The sequence below is a fragment of the Suncus etruscus genome, chromosome X (assembly GCF_024139225.1).
Source record: "Suncus etruscus isolate mSunEtr1 chromosome X, mSunEtr1.pri.cur, whole genome shotgun sequence".
Lineage (NCBI taxonomy): Eukaryota > Metazoa > Chordata > Mammalia > Eulipotyphla > Soricidae > Suncus > Suncus etruscus.
Window position 1 is genome coordinate 7,269,745 of NC_064868.1, and position 22,757 is coordinate 7,292,501.

At 40.9% G+C, this 22,757-nt stretch overlaps 1 protein-coding gene across 1 annotated transcript in view; it reads left to right on the plus strand.

Moving 5' to 3' along the window:
* Window positions 1-22,757, plus strand: part of ADGRG2 (adhesion G protein-coupled receptor G2) — a 69,886-nt gene that overhangs the window by 35,931 nt on the left and 11,198 nt on the right. Inside the window, exons 6-20 of the mRNA XM_049767450.1 lie at window positions 1,653-1,708; window positions 3,337-3,395; window positions 7,269-7,308; window positions 7,763-7,800; window positions 10,261-10,355; window positions 10,867-10,933; window positions 13,207-13,586; window positions 15,416-15,590; window positions 15,749-15,905; window positions 17,282-17,425; window positions 17,989-18,111; window positions 19,682-19,727; window positions 19,831-19,934; window positions 20,668-20,789; window positions 22,353-22,621. Of these exons, the coding sequence (XP_049623407.1) occupies window positions 1,653-1,708; window positions 3,337-3,395; window positions 7,269-7,308; window positions 7,763-7,800; window positions 10,261-10,355; window positions 10,867-10,933; window positions 13,207-13,586; window positions 15,416-15,590; window positions 15,749-15,905; window positions 17,282-17,425; window positions 17,989-18,111; window positions 19,682-19,727; window positions 19,831-19,934; window positions 20,668-20,789; window positions 22,353-22,621 (1,875 nt within the window). The remainder of the gene's footprint in view (window positions 1-1,652; window positions 1,709-3,336; window positions 3,396-7,268; window positions 7,309-7,762; window positions 7,801-10,260; window positions 10,356-10,866; window positions 10,934-13,206; window positions 13,587-15,415; window positions 15,591-15,748; window positions 15,906-17,281; window positions 17,426-17,988; window positions 18,112-19,681; window positions 19,728-19,830; window positions 19,935-20,667; window positions 20,790-22,352; window positions 22,622-22,757) is intronic.

The window sequence follows — 22,757 nt, forward strand, 5'->3', positions numbered from 1 at the left end:
TGGTTTTTGAGGAGGACATAAGCATACAAGCATGCACTAAATAAGTTTTATAAGCTATTTTTTATGAATTAGTAACTGCAGATAGCAAATGTCTTTACATTGAATGCTTCTGTATTTTTTTTTTTGTGAAGCCAAGTTTTAGTTAGTGATAGGAGAAAGGTGAAAGGAAGAAGAGAGAGTCACAAAGAGAAGGAAATTAATTGGGCCTGAGAGAAAACATAGGTGTTAAAGCACTTGCCTTTCATTCAGCCAATGCCTGATTAATCCCCGGGCCACCACCAAAAGTGACCCTTGAACACAGAGTTGGTAGTTATCCCTGAGCACCACCAATTATGCTCCCCTATCCCCCAAATAAAGTAAGAGAAGAAAGAAATGAAATTATGTACCCCAAGTTCAAATGTGAGCAATCCCAAAAATAGAGTGTACTAGAGAGTAAAGGGAAGACTTGTGTACCCAAAGTAGAGGGCTATGGACACATCTCAGGATGCACTTTTACATACAATACAAAAAGGTGCTCATCAATTGGCAAACTCTGACCATGATGCAACTATAGTTGTTGAAAATAAAGTTGGTGGGGCCGGGAAGGTGGCGCTAGAGGTAAGGTGTCTACCTTACAAGCGCTAGCATAGGATGGACCGCGGTTCGATCCCCCGGCGTCCCATATGGTCCCCCCAAGCCAGGGGCGATTTCTGAGCGCATAGCCAGGAGTAACCCCTGAGTGTCAAATGGGTGTGGCCCAAAAACCAAAAAATAAATAAATAAAGTTGGATTGGGACACAGTCATGCCACACATTTACTTAGTGTTTGTGACTTCTTCTGCACTACAATCTGTGTCTAATAATTTTGACAGAGATTATAGGGCCCACAGAACTTCAAAAGTTATTGTCTAACCCTGGGCCCCAAAAGTTGTCTGACCCCTGCTCTAGTTTATATGACATCCTTGCCCATTTGCTCAAGAGGTCAGGTTTTTGTCTATAAATTAAGTGCACACAATGTGCTTCTGTTCAAGGTCTCTGTTTTATTTATTTCCAGGTAGCTCAAAGTCCCTTCAAGTGTGTAACCCACAGGTTACCAGGTGACTGAAATGAGGTCAATATTTAAGGAAGTGAACGTTTTCAGAGAAGTCTTTCCCCCAGCTTTTCTAAAAGGTTGTCCATAGAGGCTTCACAGTAAAGTCTAAACTTGGTTCCTAGGACAGAGATTGCCTCTGATTTTATAGCTGTATTTTAAAAAGAAAAAGGCAACTCCCTAGCAAGAAATAGATGGCTTTCAGAAGACTGCTAACCTGCTGAGAATCACTTTCCTCTTCCTTCCCTCCTATGTAATTGGAGCTATTACCATTTGAAAAGATTTTATAAATGTTATGGGTAAGAGCCCCAGTTCCCCACGTTAGCATTTTAAAGGGATACAAAGTTCAGAGAGAAGCATGCAAGGATAAGGATTCTTGACAAAGCCACACTTTTTTCTTTTCTAAATTCCCAAGTAAAATTCAGATTTTTCTGAAAATTATATGGATAAAGTAAGAATATGCCAAAAAATGTTGAAGAAATACAGCTTATAAAGCACTTCTTAATCGTTTTTCTGTGTTGTGCTCATTTTCAAGCTCCTAAGGCTACAGATTTCAAATTTTGTTTCTGAACATTTATTTTTAGTGCTTTTTAGAGGCGAGATCGTATTTCAGTATGACGAAGAAAGCAATGTTACCCAGGTATGTTTCAAAGATTTTTCCTTATTGAAACTTAAAAACAAAATTACATTAATTTCTTAAAAAGGAAGGTTTTGATCATTTAGGAGATTTGGCATAGTTTATCATCAAGTTTAAATGGATGTGTTGTTGAATTCTGGCTTTGTCGAGAAAGGCCAACTTTATAATGACTATGGTGTTTTACTAATATTAATTATTTAATTACTATTAATTTGTTTTCACTAGGATTGCTGTGGAGTAAGAGAGTTAACAGGAAAGCTGGAGGTAGAGCTCAGTGGTAGAACCCCTGCTTCCATTGTGTGAGGATCGAGTTCCATCCCTGACATTCAGGGGAAATGGAATGTAATTCTATTATTAGCTAAAATTAAAAATCTTATTAGAAACTCCCTGCGAATATAATATATTGGCTCTAAGGATTCTCTTCTAAGTCTGATCCTGTTCACCCCATAAAAAATTTGGATGAAATTGTATGAGCTTCCCCTAAACCTAGATTGTCTCAGATGAATCCAGTGGAACATAATTTGTTTATTCTGTAATGATTTTCTGGGCCCCTCCTGTGTGTCATACATCATGTTAGTTGCTAAAAAAGCCAGGATGGCTGCTCTTAAGCTCCCCTTTGCATGTTGAGAGCTGGTACTTAAATTTGGGCCTTCCATATAGAGAATTTCTATAGTGTTCTTTTCAAAGAACCCTTGAAGTGATGAAAGGGAAAAGAATGCATTTGACTGGCTGACTCAGCATTTTTAAATCATATTTTTTTTTTAGTTTACAATGTTACCTTTGTTGTTGTTGTTGTTTTTGGGCCACATCCAGCAGCACTCAGGTGTTACTGCTGGCTTTGCCTCAGAAATAGTTCCTGGCAGGCTTATGGAACCAGAAGGGATGCAGGGGATCAAATCTTGGTATCCTGGATTGGCAGTGTGCCCTACCACTGTGCTATCATTCCAGCCCCACAATGTTACCATTTTTTGAGGTACAGTCTCACACTGTGATACACGCACATACACACACACACATACACACACACACACAACACATAGGTCTCACCACATCCACTACCATGCTGATCCTGAATACATTTTTGGTTTGTTTTCAGGCTATACTCAGAGCTTATTCATGATTCTGAGCTTAGGGATCAGAGCTGCCAGGCTTAAGGGACTCTAGACATTGCCAAGAATTGAACCAGGGTCAACTGTATGCAAAACAATTCAATCTTCTTATTTGCTATACTATCACTCTGACCAGATTCTGAATACTTTTAAAAAGAAAACATAGGCATACTTTGCAGACTGCCATCCCCAGTTCAATCCCTGGCACCATTTATGGTCCAAGCACCATATAGTTCAATCCCAAGCACCACAAAAACTGCTCCATGATCACAAACCAGCAGTAAGCCCTGGGAACTATCAGGTGTGCCCCAAACCTCCTTTCCCCTAAGAAAGAAAATACTGACTCAGTCAGTATGGATTTGGTCATGTGCTAAAAAATATTCCATGCAGTTAGGATTCTTGGTCTTTGGGGTGTAGTTCTTTGAGTGACTAACAAAATGGAAGAAGAATTTCTTGTTAGAGAACATTAAAAAAAGTAGGACAATACACATTGCATTCTTAATGATTTTGTGCTTTTAACAGAATCAAAATATGGCTAATGACACTTTAACGACTGGAGTCCTGTCTCTAAGACAATTGACGTGAGTAATCTGCTGTTTGATTGTAATTATCATGCTTAAAGTTATTATTAAAAAAAGATTTGTGGCAACAACTTGATCTAAGAGCAGGTTGTCCTATCTCATCATCTAATGGTAAGATGAAATTAGAAGACACATCGTCCTTTGATATGTGCTAAAACCAAGATTGCTAACTATATAAGACTGGCTTTGACAATCAGGACTGAGCAGAACTTATCCTGGGACCAATAAGAAAGATCCTAGTCTAGGCTTCGGCCTAGGTTTTGTACAATAACCAAGATCTCTAATTTCAGAGGTCTGATTTTGACAACTGCTACTGAGCAGAACTTCTGTAACCATAATGAAAGACTCTATCCTAGGCTTCATCCTAGGGTCTGTACAAAAACCAAGACTACTAATTACAGAAGACTGATTACAACAGTGATGGAATAGAACTTCTAGAACCATAAAGACTCTATCCTATACTTCATCCTATGACCTGTGCAAACACCAAGATCCCTAGTTACAGAGGCCTGGGTGTGAAAACAAGCGTGTATGGAGCAGTAGTTGTTCCCGTGACAGTATATTTCAAAGGTGAAGAAACCCTGTATCTCTTAGACCAAGGGAATTTCCTTTCTAATTTCCCCAATACTTACTGTGCCTATGCAAAAAAAGGAAGAAAAAGAAGAAGGAGGCGGATGAGGAGGAGGAGGAGGAAGAGTCACAAAACTTTGCCACATCAGCCCTCCTTTTATTTTTCCATTCTTGTGGTTATTATTTGGTTGTTTTTTGTTGCTGTTGCACTTTTTCTGTAGTTGCTGGTTTTGTTTTTTGTTTTTGTTATGTTTTTCTTCTCTTTTCCCTTTCTTCTTTTAAATTGATATTTATAACTCTAGATGGACTCCCAGTTTTTTCCAACAGACCACATAACTTGAATCACCTCATAAATTGAGGGTGAAAAAAATGGATGGTACCAGGACCAAATAGCCATATGAACATTCAGTGGGAAAAAATGATCAAACTTAAACACCAAACCCAAAGTCAACAACATCAGAATCAACACCCAATCTACAACAAGCTATACACAGAGGAGACCAGTTACAATAGTAGTCTGGGATGCATGCTTAAAACAGGGGTGGAGGGAGGACAACACTGGTGGTGGGAATGGCCCTGATTCATTGTTACTATATACCTTAAATATTACTGTGAAAAATTCGTAATTCACTTTGGTCACAATAAAAATTACTTTAAAAGTTTTTTTAAGTTTTGATAGTTAGGTTTATAGTGCTAGGGATTGAACCCAGAGCCTCACACAGGCAAGGCAAGAGCAAATAAATAAATATAAATAAATAAATAAATAAATAAACTAAAGATGTCCACTAAGAATAGTTACTTGCTGAGTAATCTCTGGTGTTGGAGACAAAGAAAAGGACTAGAGACCTAAAGGTTCTCAAGAACGGATTCTTGAGTTCTCTACAAACTAGCCATAGTCATCTGTCATGGACAGATAATCCCATGAGGCTGTTCTCTTTCATGCTATGAAATTAAGTAATTGCACCAGAATTGGTATTTATATTCTAACATGGTTTGGTAGTAGAGAGTTCAAGGTAGGACTCTAGGTATCCCACATATGTTCATGCATTCATAACTCATCCATGATTTAAAAGCCAGAGAAAGGTCATTATTAAATAGACCTCAGCTTACAAGGACAAGCTCAGACAATGAGACAAGTATCACAAATAATACCACCAGTTAGATAGACCATAAATCAAAATGTTGGCTATAAAATTGTCCCAGACCATGAGACAGCCATACCCTGATTGAAATTGACATGGCTTGTTCCTGATGTTAGGGAAGCCATATTAAAGATGAAATTTATCTACTCTCAATCTTGCTGCTGCTTTTTTTTTTTTGTAAATTTCTGAAGAAAATGCAAAGCCCTGGGAAGTATCTGTGATGATGCAGATGAGGAAAATCTTGCTAGGTCAAAAGGAAATAAAACTCTATTTCAGTCTTATCCCTTTTCAATTAGCCTTCTGCTTAATGGCTTCTGATGTTGGGTGGGTGACAACATTTACCCTGGCGGGAATCCCATGGATTGTATGAGGTTTCTAGCATTAAAGTGGTAGAATGGAGGCAGGCAGGTGCCACAGGGTTAAGTGTAGTTCATGTGCTTCATGCTTAGTTTTGGAAGTTCCAATCAAAGTCTAGTATATGTGGGGAGAAGAAAGCAGAAGATATACACACCCTAAGGGATTTTAACCTTTAGGTAGACAATAATAGTGATAACAAAATACTTTGTAACAAATCTATAAATAGAATATAACTTACCATACTTGTACATGATTCATTGTAATTATTAGACTTGAAATATAGATGAGTTAAAGTTATCCAGCAGTACTGGAAGTTAGTTCAAAGGACTAGGGCACAGTCTTTGCATGCAAAAGTCCTTGGATTCAACTCCCATCATTGCATGGTCATCCAAACACTATCAGGAGCAACTCTCGAATGTCAATGCTTGTGGGACCCCCCCCAAACAAAATGAAAATATGTCCACTTAGCATTTGCTGAAATACTGACTATGTGTGGGATTTTGAAGTATATAAATAAACAAATCAATCAATAAATAAAGAGAACCCTAATTCTGGCCCTTGAGCAGTGGATCTCCGCCATGGCTCCAGGTGAAATCATCTGGAGAGATTTTTTTTTAAATTCTCATACCTAGGTACACTGTTGAGGGACTGAGAGGTAAGCATGGGCATTTATGACTGTTCCCTGGAGGTCCCAATTTTGAGAACTAGGAATCTTATAGGAAAAGAATAGGACACAAATGATAGCAAAATAGTTCAATCCCTCCGGTGAAAATGATATGCAGTGTGCCAAAGAATGGTCCAAATACCTGAGTGAGAGCAAAGCAGTGGCGAGGCCCAATGGAGAGGTCAAGGAAGCCTCCAGAAAAGAAGTCACTTCTGAGCAATTATGGAGGAGTGGTCTCTATCTACAACAGCCACCATCCTTGCCTTCTGCTGATCTGCCCTTTCTGGAACCCTTTACTCAATGTGGGTTTCCTCAGCCTCAGTTCTCTGGACAGCTTCGGCCTAAAACTGTTGGCTCTGGGGTGCTGTCCTGTGCATGTAGGAAAGCAGATAGATCTGCAAGTGTGATGATCAACAATGATTTCAGATTTTGCCAGATGACCCATAAAAATAGGATCATTGATTCATACCCCATGCCTTAGTGATTTTAAAAGTGGTATTGAGGACTTGAGCTAGAATACAAGAACAGTTATCTGACTTCAAATGTATAATTGCACGTTTTCAGTACACACTTTCTCCCTAGAGTGAATTCTTCCACTTGATTCCTTTTATCCCAGTGTGGAAGCTCTGTCAAATTGAAGGAATACCAAAATGGTGGTAGTGGGCATGGATTGGAGGGACAGTCAAGGGACTACTAAAGAGAAGTTGTGCAGATAGGGCCAGCTGAGCAAGAAGTGCTAGAAGACAGACTAGGGAAGTGGAAAAGGGAACAAGTTTCCTAAGAGTCCCACATGCAGTGACTGGTCCTGCTGAGAAATTTTTCTTGGGGTCAGCTCTTCCTCTGGCCCATTATGAAAAGAGGCTGCCTGCGGGTGACATTAGCCCAATTAATAATCAGATTGTTCCACCATGATATGTATCTTACTGTTGGGTAGAACTGATACCATGTCTGCCTGGCTCCTTTCTTTTGTGTAAATAATTCCTCCATCTATCTTTTCTTATTCCCAGTGTTACTTCAAAGGGAACAGTATAAGCAATAAATGCTAATTGCTTGATTTAATCGCTGAACTATTAACTTGTTTGGAATTTGACATCACCGATGGTCTTCATCATGTCACTTTCTCTCATTTTTTATTAACAGGCGGTCAGAGCTCAACAAAACTCTGCAAACCCTGAGTGAGGTAATCATAGTACACCATGTACTTGGTTTATAAGTATTGCTATTATTGGAGTAAGGGAGGCATGAAACTCAATATTACTGAGATGTGTGTATAGATTTTCCTAAATATGTATCGTAAAAGAATGAATGGACTAGTTATATTACCCCAGAAATTAGAACTAAATACAATGGCTGGACAATACAAGGATGTACATTTTCCTTGATGTAAGACCTAGAAGTTTATTAAAATGAGAGTTATGGGAGAATGAGCTCCCATGTATGGCAGTGAGTTCTCTGGTTCTGGACATTTCCATAGAGTCCCCATGGCCTGGTTGCTTAGCTTTGATGATATGCCAGAAGATTGGCAGGAATGTGAACTGCCTGATCCCTAAAATTCTGTGTTATGATGAACATTGAGATGTCTTGTTCTGATTATTTAAACTTTCAAAGTAACCTACACTCTTTTTTGGTTTCAGACTTACTTTATAATGTGTGCTACAGCGGAGGCTCAAAGGTCAGTCATTTTAATATGTTAATAAATATCATTTCTTTCCTCATGATAAATGCAGTAGAAGAGTCTTAGGTTACAAATTCAAAAGCATTCCATTAAAATAAATGCATATGAATGACATTGTGGATACATAGATGTATATATATGTATGTATGTATGTTTTGGGGACATACCTGGAAATGCTCAGAGAGGGGGTGGTGTTCCTGGGACTGTACTCATGAATTACTCCTAGCAGTACTTGAGGAATCACATGGGATGGTGGGGATTGAACCTGAGTTTGGCTACCTGTTGTACTATCACTCCAGTCCCAAATTTGGATATATATATTGGGGGGCCACATCCAACAGTGCTCAAGGGCTACTCCTGGCTCTGAGCTCAGGACTCACACCTGGAAGGCTCAGGAGATCATATGGAATGCTGGGACTTGAACCCAGGTCAGTTGTGTGCAAGACAAATGCCTTCCCCATTATACTATTACTCCAGCCCCCTTGGATATATTTTTTTTTGGTTTTTAGGGCCACATCTGTTTGATGCTCAGGGGTTACTCCTGGCTAAGCACTCAGAAATTGCCCCTGGCTTGGGGGAACCATATGGGACGCCGGGGGATCAAACCACGGTCCTTCCTTGGCTAGCACTTGCAAGGCAGATACCTTACCTCTAGCGCCACCTCGCCAGCCCCATCCCTTGGATATATTTTAATAAACTTTTTCCAGTTTTCCCAATTACCATAAGGAGTGATCCCTGAGCATGGGTATGGCCCAAAAGCAAACATTTTTTTAAATAAATGTTTGTTTTCAGACACTTATCACTCTGTTACATCTATTTGTTTGTTTTGTAAGCAGTAAGCAGTGGAGGGTTGCAAGGCCTTTTCCTCTGGTTCTAAGAGTCTACAGATCATCTGTATCCTTAGCTCCATAAGTCACCAGTGGGGCTCACAGTGGTTGTCATCTTAGAAAATCAAATAGAGGGGCCGGGCGGTGGCGCTGGAGGTAAGGTGCCTGCCTTGCCTGCGCTAGCCTAGGAAGGACCGCGGTTCAATCCCCTGGCGTCCCATATGGTCCCCCAAGCCAGGAGCGACTTCTGAGCTCATAGCCAGGAGTAACCCCTGAGCGTCACAGGGTGTGGCCCAAAAACCAAAAAAAAGAAAATCAAATAGAGCAGCAGGTGCCAAGTATGGACCATGGAAAAAGATGAGAAAGAAAAAATTTGGAAAGAACAAAGAACATATACACATACCCACTGAAGTGTGTGCAGTGTTAATCAGAAATAGACAGCGCTTCTCTATTCTGTTCAGTGACTTTCCTGACTCAATGAGCAGGGCAGTAATTTTACTATAGAGACCCTAAAACTCCATGAAAATATGTCCCAGAAAATGGCAATTTCTTTTTTGTGGGGGAGTCTCTCCACCTGCATCACTCCAGCACTGGGGGCACATGTGGTACAAGGGCTAAAACTTGGGTTTTGGATTATGCTAGGCATAAGCCCCTGACTGCTAAACCATTGGTCTGGCCCTAAAAATGATAGTTTCTAACCTATTCATGGGTACCAGAAAGAAAACAAAACAAAACAAAAAAACAATAACAAAAAGGGAAAGTCTTTCATACAATTGTAGATAGATTCCTTATGTATCTAGTTTATGGTTCCAGTTCATTTCACTTACTTTTTTGTGACATTCATATTTTTCACCTGAACCAAGACTACAAGGGGGAGAGAAAATAGGAAGTTTTGTGTGTGTGTGTGTGTGTGAGAGAGAGAGAGAGAGAGAGAGAGAGAGAGAGAGAGAGAGAGAAGGAATGTGACTGTCTTATATTTCTACTAATCTGATAATGTGGAATGAGTTGCCAGAGAGATTTGGATGAAGGAGAGCTCATTCCCCATGTGGGCTGGTGAAAGGGCTCCCATGATGGAAAGTCAGAGCCTGGAGCTCAGACTCCTGAAGTCAAAGTGCCCTTGCTTACAATCAAGTTCCACTCCCACATCTTCATAATGTGGGCAGGCTAAACCATTTGGAAGCTGTATGTGGTCAGAGGGTCTCTGGTTGGCAATCTCCATGAATGGAAAGTCTCTATCAGCATATCCAGTCTTTCTGGTAAAGTTCAGACTATGGTACATGGGCATCACGAGCTGATTGGAGTAATGTCACAATGGCAGTGACAGTATTCCATTCATTCCACATTGTAAGATTGAAAAAGCAATTCTGGGACTGAGGATGTGGTTTAGAGACTGAGTCCATGCACTGCATGTGAAAGTTCCTAGGTTTGATTCTTTCCACATTTTTTTTTGGTTTTTGGGTCACACCCGGCGGTGCTCAGGGGTTACTTCTGGCTGTCTGCTCAGAAATAGCTCCTGGCAGGCACGCCGCTATGCTATCTCTCCGGGCCCTCTTTCCACATTTTTAAAAGGCAAATATGTAAGTATGTTTCCAATTTAGCACATCCTAGTTAAATTTATTTCTCTTTACAGCACATTAAATTGTACATTCACAATAAAACTGAACAAAACAATGAACATATGTACTGTCGTGGTTGCTCTGAAAGGTGTAATGATCCGACCAATGGGTAAGTCGCCTTTCTCTTTCCTGGGGTGTTAATCTCCACAGAACTTTGAGATGCTCCTTTTGAAATAGAGAATATTGCCAATACCATTACAGACTGTTACATTTCTGTTTTGACTCTGGTACTTGGGCAATATTCAGGATACTTTAACGGCGATTTTTCCTACTCTCCCACTCATGTTTCAGTACACTGTATTCAAAAGCATGACGAAGCAAATCCTTTCCAAGGGGAGCAGTTCAATGTGGAATGTAATGGCTGCTGCCATTTACATCTCAGTCTGTTGATAAAGCCACTGAAAGACATTTGCACGGTGTACATCTAAGTTCCCTCTACCCAAGTCCCCCCCTACTCAGTGTTCCTTGGGTGTCTATGTAATTGTCAAGATAATGCCATCCCATGATTTTCTTGCCCGTTTCAGACAAATACATTTTAAACTTCAGTTAGTGGAAGAACTCTGACACCATAGAACTTTGTGTTATTCCTATTTCTTTTCTTCTCTTGCTCTTCCCTCCAGACCAGTGCTGCTGTGCAGTCCAGATAGCCTGTCCTTCCTCTCCAGAAGACTTAGAAAAGCTGCAGTGGTATGTAACAAACCTGCTGGTCCCCCCTGTCTATTACATCTTGCAATAACAACTTGCAGGACCCCAGATATTTGAAGTTCTGACAGTGAAACTGTTTTAGTTTTGAGATAACTGCAGTGGTCTGTGGTTTAAAAACAAGACATTTCCATTTGAATTCTTACCTGAACAAACTTGCTTGTACATTGAAATCAGCCAGGGATCAGTAGTACTTTTCAGACATGACCAGGGACAGAGCTCATTCATGGCATGATATCCCCAGTGCCTCACCAGCAAACTGGTAGTTTAGAAACAGTGTCTTGATGTTTATTGGTATTTCAATTGTTTACTTGATTTCTAATTTGGGGGCTATCATGATCCAGTCAGCCAGCAAGGTTCAACTTTCATCCTCCAAGTGCATTTGGAACCCAGTAGATTCTTCCCAGAAGACGACCAGGACAGAACAAGTCCCACACTGACGTCCAGAGACACTTTATTTAATTTCAACAATGCTTAAACACACATATATATGGGACAAGAGGAACTGGGAAACACGCAGAGTGGCAGGGCCAGAGTCATAGCAAAAACATAGGCAGGGGGAAGTGAGATGCAAGGGAGAAAATAAGCATAAACATTGGGGCTTACACATATCGTGGGAACAACACAGTGGGCGATAAAGGGGGTTAATAGGTAATTTCTCCTTTAACCAGAGCTCTCTGTGATGGACGAGGGATGACCTAGAGTCAAGCCTGCGAGTAACCACTAACAAAAGGGAAATGGAGAAATGGTGCCAAACTTTGTGCTGTCCATCCCCATCTCTGGAGTGGTGTCTCCGAAGCTTTTGCCTCAAGGAGAATCCTCAGAACAGTTGCTTTACAGGGTTCCATCTGACAGGCAGTTCAGGAACAGTGCCACAGAGGGGATCCAACTGGGGCCATGTCTGAAAGTGCTGGAGACCATTCTGAACTCTGTGCTCAGAGGATCATGTGATTCTGGGGATCAACCTCAGCCTCTAGCATGTGAAGCTGCCCCCCTCATTCCAACCCTTAGAATTATCTCTATACTATTTACTGACTTATATACTTATATACTTGAGGAGCATATTACTGTTATTTAATTTAGAGTTGCTCTTCAATTTTTTCTGCACGCTTCTGAACCCAGTGTTAATACTGAGTTAATGCAACTATTTGTACATTTATTATGAACAGAGATTATATTTAAAAAGATAATGCCTTATATTTAGTATTAAACCCTTTACAGGGGATAGAAGTGTAGCAGGTTAATACACTTGCTGATAGCTAACCCTAGTTTGGTCCTCAGCACCAAATACAGTACCTAGCAATGCCACAAGTAACCTCTAAGCACAGAGATAAGAGAAAGTACTAAGAATTTCTGAATGTGACCACTCCCCTCCAAATAGTGACACAATTCTGTCAATGTGGAACTGATTCACATTTTAGTTAACTTATATTTTTGGCTTTGTGGCCACAACCTGGTGATGCTCAGGAGCTTCTCCAAACTCAGTGCTCAGGGAACCACACAGTGCCAGTGTTGAACCAAGGCTTCCCACACACAAAGTACTCACCCTTCACGCTAACTCCTTAACATTTTTGTGGGGGAGTGGTCTCCCACATGATGTTTGGGGACCCTAGGACCCTAGGAACTCACAGCAGCAATTCTCTGCCAACCCAGTTTGCAGTTCAGTGCATGATCTGAGAATCCAATATTACTTGGGCCTTGCTGTGCTGGGGACCACAAACAGCAATGCACTGTGGACTGTGTGGTGCAAGAGATCAAACTTAACAGTACCTATTGGGTTACTGTCTCTTTGGCCCTTTCTGGTCTCTTTGTAGAACACTTTAAAGTGTAGCACAGTTGGAGCACGCAGAGCTATATCTTTGCAAGTAGACCTCATCCAATTCAAAACAAAATAAAAGAGGAAGTCAGATTCTTAGTCTACAGAAACCACCAGTTGGGTAACAAGGCATTGAAATGTTCCCCTCCCCAGAAGAAGATGCAAGTAGCAACATCTAAAGTCCCAGTGCAGCCTAGAGTAGCTGAAGTCCAGCTGGGATTCATGCCAGAGGGTCTCTCCTGATCACTTCCTCTGCCAGGTGGTACAAGTTGTGCAGGATCAGGGACAGTGGTAGGTGCACAGAGTTTAATGATAGAGACTGGGAATGGCAATGGCAGGTCCCCAAATGGAATCTCACACTATGTCAGATTGTCAGTGTTGGACAGTTGTCTTTCTGTTGCTCAGTCATGTCTCACTGTGTTTCTCTGCTTTTTTCCTTTAGTGACATGCAGGATCCCGTTACCTGTCCTGCTGGGCCTCCACATGGCTCACCATATTCTTCCCGCAATTCCAGACCAGCTGCGCCTCAGCCGACCATTCTTTCCCAGATAGCCAAAGACTTCTCTTCTGTAGATCTTCCAGATATAACCCAGAGCCCTACCTCTCCAGATGAGGACACTTACCCGCTTTCTCCTCAGTCTTCCACATCCATAGCTTTCAACCCTGTCATTAAGTCGCCCCCCCAATCTGGAAGTTTCTCTTCTCCTACACCCCTGGTTGCTCTTCTCCAAACCCAACCATCTGAGAAATCCTCACTTACTTCTCCCACCGCCTCTGTCCTGGTGAAGGGCATTGAGACCAGCCAATCATCTGATAAGAAAGGTAATGAGCTGTTTGCTGGTCATTCTGTTGTAATCCTGACAGCCTGAAGTGCAGCAGCCAGCCTATAAAAAGGGGACTCTGGAACCCAGCCATGTTGGGCTTTCCTTCCTGTAATGGCTGCTTGATTTTCAGAAATCTACATTGGGTTGGGTTTCAACCAGAAAGGTGGAGAAATCTTGGAGGCTAACATAGATCTATTTTTTTCAAGTATAGACTTAGTAAGGTCTAACAGAAACAGAAACAAGGTGACCTGAAGGCTAAAATGTGGGTGGACCAGAGGGTTTCTGGGAGAAGAGAGGTGAAATATGCTCCTGAACATAATGACTCAGCCCCATGAAGCCACTGGAAGAGCCAGAGAGTGCCTTGGTACCATCTGAAAGCCTAGAATGTGAAAATAACCCAGCTACGGTCTGCACATGATGTTTATAGTGGTTTGTTGCAAAAGCAGGATAAAGATTTCAAGGGAATGTGCTGAATAAGAAATGGGATATAGGTGTGGGATTTAGATACTTTCTCATAAGGCAGTTTTATAACATTGCTCCCCAAATTATAAACCCTAAACACCAATTCACAGCTGGCAATCCAGAATCACTTCATAATGATATTCTCTATTCCCCCAAAAGAAAAGCTAGTTATCCACATAAAATCCTGTATTTGAAATGTGATGTAAAATGAAAGACAAGCTTAGTTGAGTTTATATGAATCTAGACTAAATATTTTGATATGCTTGTACATGCTTTTTGGAGTTAGGTTGCCCACACGTGCATGTGTGTGTGTATGTGTGTGTGTGTGTGTGTGTGTGTGTTTCGCTTTGGGGCACACACAGAAATGCTCAGGGGTTATTCCTGGCTCTGCACTCACGAATTACTTCTGGTAGTGCTTAAGTGACCATACGGGATGCTGTGGATTGAACCTATATTGGACACATGCAAGGCAAGTGCCCTTCCTGCTGTACTATCTCTCTAGCCCCAGAGTTAGGTTCCTTGAAGTATAATTACACACAGTATACTTTCTCCTATGCCTATGGATAATGAAATTTTTAGTCACATGAGGCTGGGTAAATTCCCAGTTCTGTAACCACAATCACAATATATAACAGTTCCACCAAACCCACTGCATTCTATATGTAGGCAGCACCTACCCTTTGCATCTGGATCCTGGCCACCACTGATCTGTTTAAATTTATTACAGTTACAATTTTTCCAAAATGTTATATGAAAGTAACCATACAGTATATAGCCCTTTCAGTCTGGTTTCTTTCATGTAATGTACTCTGTTGGTAAATTGGTGATCCATACTGGTAGTTTATTTCTGCATTACTGAATAATAATAGTTTAACATATAGATTGATCGTAGTTTATCCATTCTCCAGTTCATGGGCATTTGCACTGTTTCCAATTTGAGATTTGTGAAAAAGGTTACTCTAAGGTTTGGACATTTTAATAGTGGTTTTACTTTTTCCTCAAACTTTTTAAACAGGGAGCCAGTTCACTGAACCTCAGACCATTGGAGGGCCAGACTCTAGCTTAAAAAATCATGAACAAAAAAAAATCATGAATAAATTCCTATGCACACTGCACATATCTTATTTTGAATTAAAAAAACATGGTGGCAAAAACACCCAGTGGGCTGGATAAATGTCCTCAGTGTGGTGCATGTGGCCCAAGGGCCTTAGTTTGAGGATGCCTGCTCTAAACATTTATGAATAGTCTGCTTAAGACTTTTAATTTCTCTGGGGAAAATATTTAGGGGTGGGCCTATCGGGTTCCAGAGTATATTTATTGTGTTACTTTCATGTGTTTCTAAAATGACTTGGCTCTCTGTTACAGACATTATTCACGCCAGCACCATCAAGGTTTGGTGGAACCTTGAGGACCAAGTATCCAGGATGGAACAGGCTCTGTCCTTGGGCAGTTTGGAACCTAATATTGCAGAAGATATGATAAATCAAGTCAGCAGACTCCTTCGTTCCCCACCTGCCTTGTTGGCCCCTCTGGCCCAAAGGTATGAGTAAACAATAGGATATGGTCATGGAGAGGGTTATTTCTTACATGATTTGTTATAGCTAAGAATTTCTCTTCCACGTGTGAGGTTCATGATGTCTTTTCAAATTCTCCTTGGAATGGAGAAAACAGTATGTGAACCGACACCTGTCTTTACAGATTGCTAAAAATAGTGGATGGCATCGGCTTTCAGATGAATTTTTCAAACAAGAGCATATGTCTAACTTCTTCTTCTTTGGCTGTGGCTGTGATCAAAGTGAATGCTAGTAATTTCTACACAACTACCTTTGCTGCCCAAGATGCTGACAATCTTCAGGTACTTGTCATTTATTAGGGGGCAAAAACATTTTTATGTATATGATTATACTCCATAGATTTTATGAGTGTGGCAATTACTGCTTACAGAAAAGGGCAATATGCTTACTTAACATCTAGAACAATGAGGTTCCGCAAAGTCAAAGGAAGAACTTTGGTCTTGGCAACCTTGTGATCTCAGAAGAATGGTTGTGTTCCGTATTAAACCTTTAGAAACTAGACTGTGGAAGTTTGGGGTCAGGGATGACATTTAGAGGAGAGTGTTTAGTAGAGTTTCCTAGGTAGATGTGAGAGAACAGGAAGGAATATTAATTACTTAGCAATCCATTTTAATACAGTTTTCCCCCACTATAGGAAACATGATGTTCCTATTTGACAGGATTATAGTAGGTTAATTTTAGATCTGGATATGCCATTACCATGCATTCATATGGAGACATCTTTTGAGCCATCTCAAATACAGAAACAGTCTACTTGTGGACAGTGGGAGAAACCTGTTATTTAACATGTTATTACTATAATGGTGTGAACAGTGGCACTGAATTTCTCTCTCATTTCTCATAATTTCTCTCACTCTATTAGAGGGATTGGAAGGCTAGAAACACCTAAATCTTGCCTTTTGATTGTTTTGGTTTTTGTTTGGTTTTACCTTTCCTTTAGTTTAGTGCATGTGTTTCTTTGAAGATTTTGCCCTAACAGGTCACCAGGTTGGGGTATCTGCCATGTATCAGTTCTCCTGAACCTTTTCCCCAACTTTATTGAGATGTTATATACTATAGTATCTGCCTATTATGTATACTTATGTTTTCTTTCCTGCATGGAGGATTCATGTCCCAATTGTTCTCCCTGTTTCTCAATCCCAGAGAAGCAGAAGATCTGATTTTACATAGAAACACAGTCAATCGATCAATCCCTTTCTGGTCCTCTGTGGTTTTGTTTTGTTTAATTCAATTTTTTGTTTTATATTGTTGTTTTATGGGGTGGAGCATATGGGTGTTGTTTTATGGTGCTGACCATGTATGATCAGTGACCAAACCTCAGGATCCTTTATGCCAAATACATGCTCCAACACTTTACGCCCAGGGGTCCTCAAACTTTTTAAACAGGGGGCCAGTTCACTGTCCCTCAGACCATTGGAGGGTCTGACTATAGTAAAAACAAAATGTATGAACAAATTCTTATGCACACTGCATATATCTTATTTTGCAATGAACAAAACAGATACAAATACAATATGTGGCCCGCGGGCCATAGTTTGAGGACCACTGCTACACCATCTACCCAGCCCAGGATCCTCTGGATTAATTAGTAGTTGTCTCCATCTAGTGATAATACCAGCTCCAGATATGTTTTTTTTATCTTTCACTTGATTTTCAGGTATCTCTGGAAACTGAGGCCCCTGATAACAGCATTGGTAGCATTACTCTTCCTTCTTCATTGATGAGTAACTTACCAGTTGATGATATAGAGCTAGCATCAAGGATTCAGTTCAACTTTTTTGAAACACCTGCCCTGTTTCAGGTAAAGTTGCTTCTGCCACCAGCTTTTGGTTTTATTTGGGGTATTGTTTCTTTTTGATCATCTCATATTCTAAAACCTGCTAGAAATGAAATGAATTGCTCAAAAGCTACTGCTGATTTTTAAATAGGCCCTAATGATGTTGGGTCATTAGCACCAACAAAAACTTACACAGTCTTTACCAATCGCAGAGCACTTCCCTAAATACTTTAAAATGTTCACTCAAATACTCTCAATAGCACTGTAAGCGAGGAACTTGGATCTATATGACCATCTTATAGATGAGGACATGGAGGCACAGAGAGATTGTGTAACTTGATCATAGGTTCACAGCTTAAATGCTTTATGTTTATTGCCTTTCAGATGTTCCCATTGTGCCAGTTTGAAAAATTAAACCTGAAAAGTGAAATAAGTTCTGCTTCTGACTATCCTTGGGGAAGTCACTTTACTCTGAACTCTAAATTTCTGACCTAGGTTGTAGAAGAAACGATGGAGATTGAATTATTTTAGGGCTCCTTCGTGCTCTAAAACTTTGATAACTTTTCCTAATCTCTTTGGTACATCAGGATCCTTCTCTGGAAAACCTCTCTCTCATCAGCTATGTCATCTCATCAAGTGTTGCAAACCTGACCATCGACAATTTGACAAGAAATGTGACGGTGACTTTAAAGCACCTTAGCCCGAAACAGGTGGGAGAGCCTGTGTGTCAACACCCTTTGTAAACTACGATTCTAAGATGTGGACTGAGTAATGCTGATCCAGCTGCATCTTAAACTCAGGGCTGTGTGAGGCTAGAATCAGTCTGTGGGGTTTAGCAGAGCTAATTGTGGACCATCTAATTCCTAAAAAGGAGCAGTGCAACGGCAAGCTTTGCTCAGTTGCCTGATTTCAGTGCGGCTCAGTGATTCCCAAAGTGAGTTTTAGCACCCCCTGGAGGAAAGGGGCCCTAGAACAATTTAGGGCTATGATATAACTTTGAGGGCCATTAGGGGCACTTTTTGTTTATTCACTTAGGTCGATTACTAGAGTAAGTGCTGAGTGATTTTCTTCTTTTCTTTTTTTCAAAATAAAAAGGGGAGGGGAGGTCATAGGCCAAATAAGTTTTGGAGCCTCTGATTTGGATCTGTGACTCTGATTCTAATCTTCACCTCCAAAGAAAAATCTCACTTCACACGGAGCATTGTCTATGCCTTATGACCCAAAGTTTGGTGTCTAGATTCCTATTATCAGCATTATATTACCTGGATGTTTGCTGTAAATGTATTCTCTCAGGTCCTTTCCCAGGCTGCTGAATCAGAAATAGTAGTTTTGGGGTGGGAAAGGGAGCAATCCTAGTGGTGTTTGAGAGAACCTGGGGGCTCTGCAGATAACTATGCATTCTAGCTCTGAACTGCCTTTCAGGCCCAGAAATTACATTCTTAGAAACACCCAAGATAGGGTAGCAGAGAGATAGTACAGCTGGCCTAAATATTTTGCATGCTGGCGCACTGGGTTAGAGCCCAGGTACAATCTCCAGCAAAGCATGGTCTCTTTGCATCTCCAGGAGCAACATTCAAGCATAGTGACCTCCCCTAAGCACTTCCAGATGTGGTTCCCCCAAAAAGTACCCCTAAACAGGTGGCTACAGGGATCAGGATGTGGCTCAATGGTAGAGCTCATATCTCTTATGTGAGGCCCTGGTTCTACCACAGGCCATGAAATTAAAAGAAAAAAGATAATTTATGACTCATTCCCCACCCCATAATCCTCAGGAACAGGATCAAATTAGAAGTATCCAAAAACCAAGAATGAGATTTTGAAATAAAATATTTTCCCATAGAGGGGCCGGAGAGATAGCACAGCAGTAGGGCATTTGCCTTAGATGCAGAGGTTGGTGGTTCAAATCCCAGCATCCCATATGGTACCTGAGCCTGCCAGGGGTGATTTCTGAGCATAGAGCCAAGAGTAACCCCTGAGCGCTGCTGGGTGTGACCCAAAACCAAAAAAAAAAAATTTCCCATAGGGCCCAGTGCAGTGATTAAGGCATTTACCTTGAATGTAGCCACCCTGGATTTGATCCACAGCATCCCATATATTCTTCTGAACCCACCATGAGTGAGCCCTGAGCACAAAACCGGAAGTAAACTCTGAACATTGCCGAATATGGCCAAGGCTCCACTTCCACCAAATTCATCATTTTTGTTCCCCAAATTTCTCCTCTGTTTGTTATATTATTGTTTTAGTTCATTCCATTCATTATCATTTCTTTCTCTACTGCAGAATGACTTGACAGTGAGATGTGTATTTTGGAATTTGAGCAGAAATGGTAGGTTTACTGGCCTACTTTTCTTTGTCCTGGAGTGGGAGGGGAGGAGGGACCATCACTCAGGTGGTGGCTTTGCTGAAGCCACTGATTCTTTTCCCAACAGAGGGCAGAGGTGGCTGGTCCCCGGAGGGCTGTTCAGTCAAAGACCAGCAGTTGAATGAGACCACATGTACCTGCAATCACTTGACAAGCTTTGGCATCCTACTGGTAATGACCTCACCCCTGCACCCTAAGACTTGGAGTCAGGAGGGGGTGCTAATCCCCTGGAGAATTTCCATAGAACAGCTTGGTTCTAGAGCAGCCAAAGAGCTTGTAGGAAACTGCTTGTATACAGAAGTATTTCCCCATTTTCTTCAGACATGTGCAGCTTTATTTTTAATTAGGAGGTTGAGGAAATTTAGATTTAAGTGGGCCATAAAAATGTTTTGTTTGTAAAATACTTGAATGTTTTTTAGAAAATCCTTTGACACTATTATCTTATTTATTTTTCTCCAATAATCCTGCAAGATGGGCAAAATGGAGCATGGTTACCATCATCTTAATGATGTCAGAGTTAAAATGTATTTGTTGGCCACAGTCATAGACCTAAGAAATTGAACATTGAAGAGCCAGGAGTCACATTCAAGAGGCAGACTCTTAGCATTGTGCTTTTTCAGTGAAAAAATATTTGAGTGCAATGAAAAAGCATGTGGATATGGGAGTCAACTGGGCCTGAATTTGCATCCTGGGCTCCTCTGACTCTGAGCTGTGTGACCTTTTGCAAATTACTCACCTCTTTGGGCCTCAGATTTATTATATTTGTCTGATGGAAATAGCTGTGATCCCTGTACATTTGTCAAGCAGACAATGGAGTGCCAAGTGGAACATTCAATACCTGTATATCTGACTCCTTTATGTATTTTCAAACATGCAGTCTTAAAAGCAATATGTTTTTTTTCAGGATCTATCGCGAACCTCCTTACCACCTGCTCAGATGATTGCTTTGACCTTTATCACTTATATTGGTTGTGGGTTTTCATCAATTTTTCTGTCAGTTACTCTTGTAACCTACATAGCCTTTGAGTGAGTATCCATAACCAGCCACTTGAATTATAGGTTGCAGTGTACACATCTAGCACCAAGATGTGTGAATGAACCAAAGTTCTCACCTTCCTCACCCTGTATGGTCTGTAATGGGCCCTCCTCTAAATAAAGCTTCATGAGCATGCCAGTTCATCTGCTTGCTTCCTCCCTGTAGTCTGCCATCACTGAAAGAAGACCTCTGAACCTCTCAAAAGATGTCTAGTACCAAGCTAACAATAAGTATGAAATGAAAGATGGACACAGATCTAGAACTCAAGAGCTGGAAATAGAACAGTTGGTCCACAGAGAGCAAATGAGCACTGTTTGATATACTAGGTTTCTAATTTATGCTGAACAAACACGAAAGTAGATAAGGAGTTGAACAAAAAGGGGTGATGAATAAGAAAGGGAATAAAGATAAAGCCTCACTGAAAAAAAGGGACACTTGGTGAGCACATCTTTATAGGTTGTAGCTAGGAAGACACCCATGCAGCAACATCATCTTCTTGGCTCACCAAATGAATGGGCTTCCTGGTCAATTTTTGGGAAGATTTCCAACAAACTCTGTCGGAATAGAAGGAAATAGGCAATTTCATTGCAGTAACACTATGGAGCAAGATTTAGGTTCTGGGATTTCAATTTTGGACACTGATCAAGAAATGCACAAATTTCATTTCGGTGCCAACCTGAGGGTCCAGCTGTGACTACAACTCTTCTCATGGATCTTTGAAAATAGTATTAATGAGACTAAATTACCATAAGGCCAGCCATTACTCAGTATGATTTCACCAGGTCTAATTTCACACACATAACTTGAGCATGTCATCAGTTAGCTGTACTTTCCGATGGCTCCTACATTGAGCTATAGTTTAAATTTCTTTCCATGATCTCATTTTAACTAATCATAAGATAATACAGGGACTCTGGCTATGTATTGAAGATTGAGTATAGCAGCCTATTGTATGAAAACTAGCTGTGGTGCTTCTGGAATTAGGTTGGGAGATATGGTGTAACAGCTCAGTAGGTGTCACTATAGACTATTTATAAGAATAATTCAACCATCAGCATGCAGAAGAGTCCCTAGAAATATAAACATGCATTGTCCATATGTTTGCAGAGCTGCTTTTGTACAGATTGTTCTTTTGCTGTTACTGCTGCTGATTTTAATACTGTCATACACATATACACTCATGTATATGTGTACATATATACATATACATGTACAGAAAGTACATATATACATTTACCAAAGAATAAAAATTTGTGGGGCCGGGCGGTGGCGCTGGAGGTAAGGTGCCTGCCTTACCTGCGCTAGCCTAGGAGACGGACCGCGGTTCGATCCCCCGGCGTCCCATATGGTCCCCCAAGCCAGGAGCGACTTCTGAGCGCATAGCCAGGAGTAACCCCTGAGCGTTACCGGGTGTGGCCCAAAAAACCAAAAAAAAAAAAAAAAAAAAAAAGAATAAAAATTTGTGGCTTAAATTCAGCTCCAGCCTGATAGCTCTGCTCATATAAGGGTTGGAAAGAGACAATACTAATACTTTGCTTTCCCTGTGCTTTTAGAAAGATCCGGCGAGATTATCCTTCCAAAATCCTCATCCAGCTATGTGCAGCTCTGCTCCTACTCAACCTGGCCTTTCTACTGGACTCGTGGGTGGCTTTGTATGACATGCGAGGCCTCTGCATCTCTGTTGCTGTACTTGTGCATTATTTTCTCTTGGTCTCGTTCACTTGGATGGGCTTGGAAGCCTTCCATATGTACCTGGCTCTTGTCAAAGTGTTTAATACTTACATCCGAAAATACATCCTTAAGTTCTGCATTATCGGTTGGGGTATGTATAACTTTGCCGGCACATTGCCTGCCTTTCTCTGAAATTCCCATCATGGTTTGATTTTGAATCAACAGACAGTGAGGAAGTAAGCCACCCTTGACAGCTTCTTTTCTTATCTTTACTATTACACAAACAG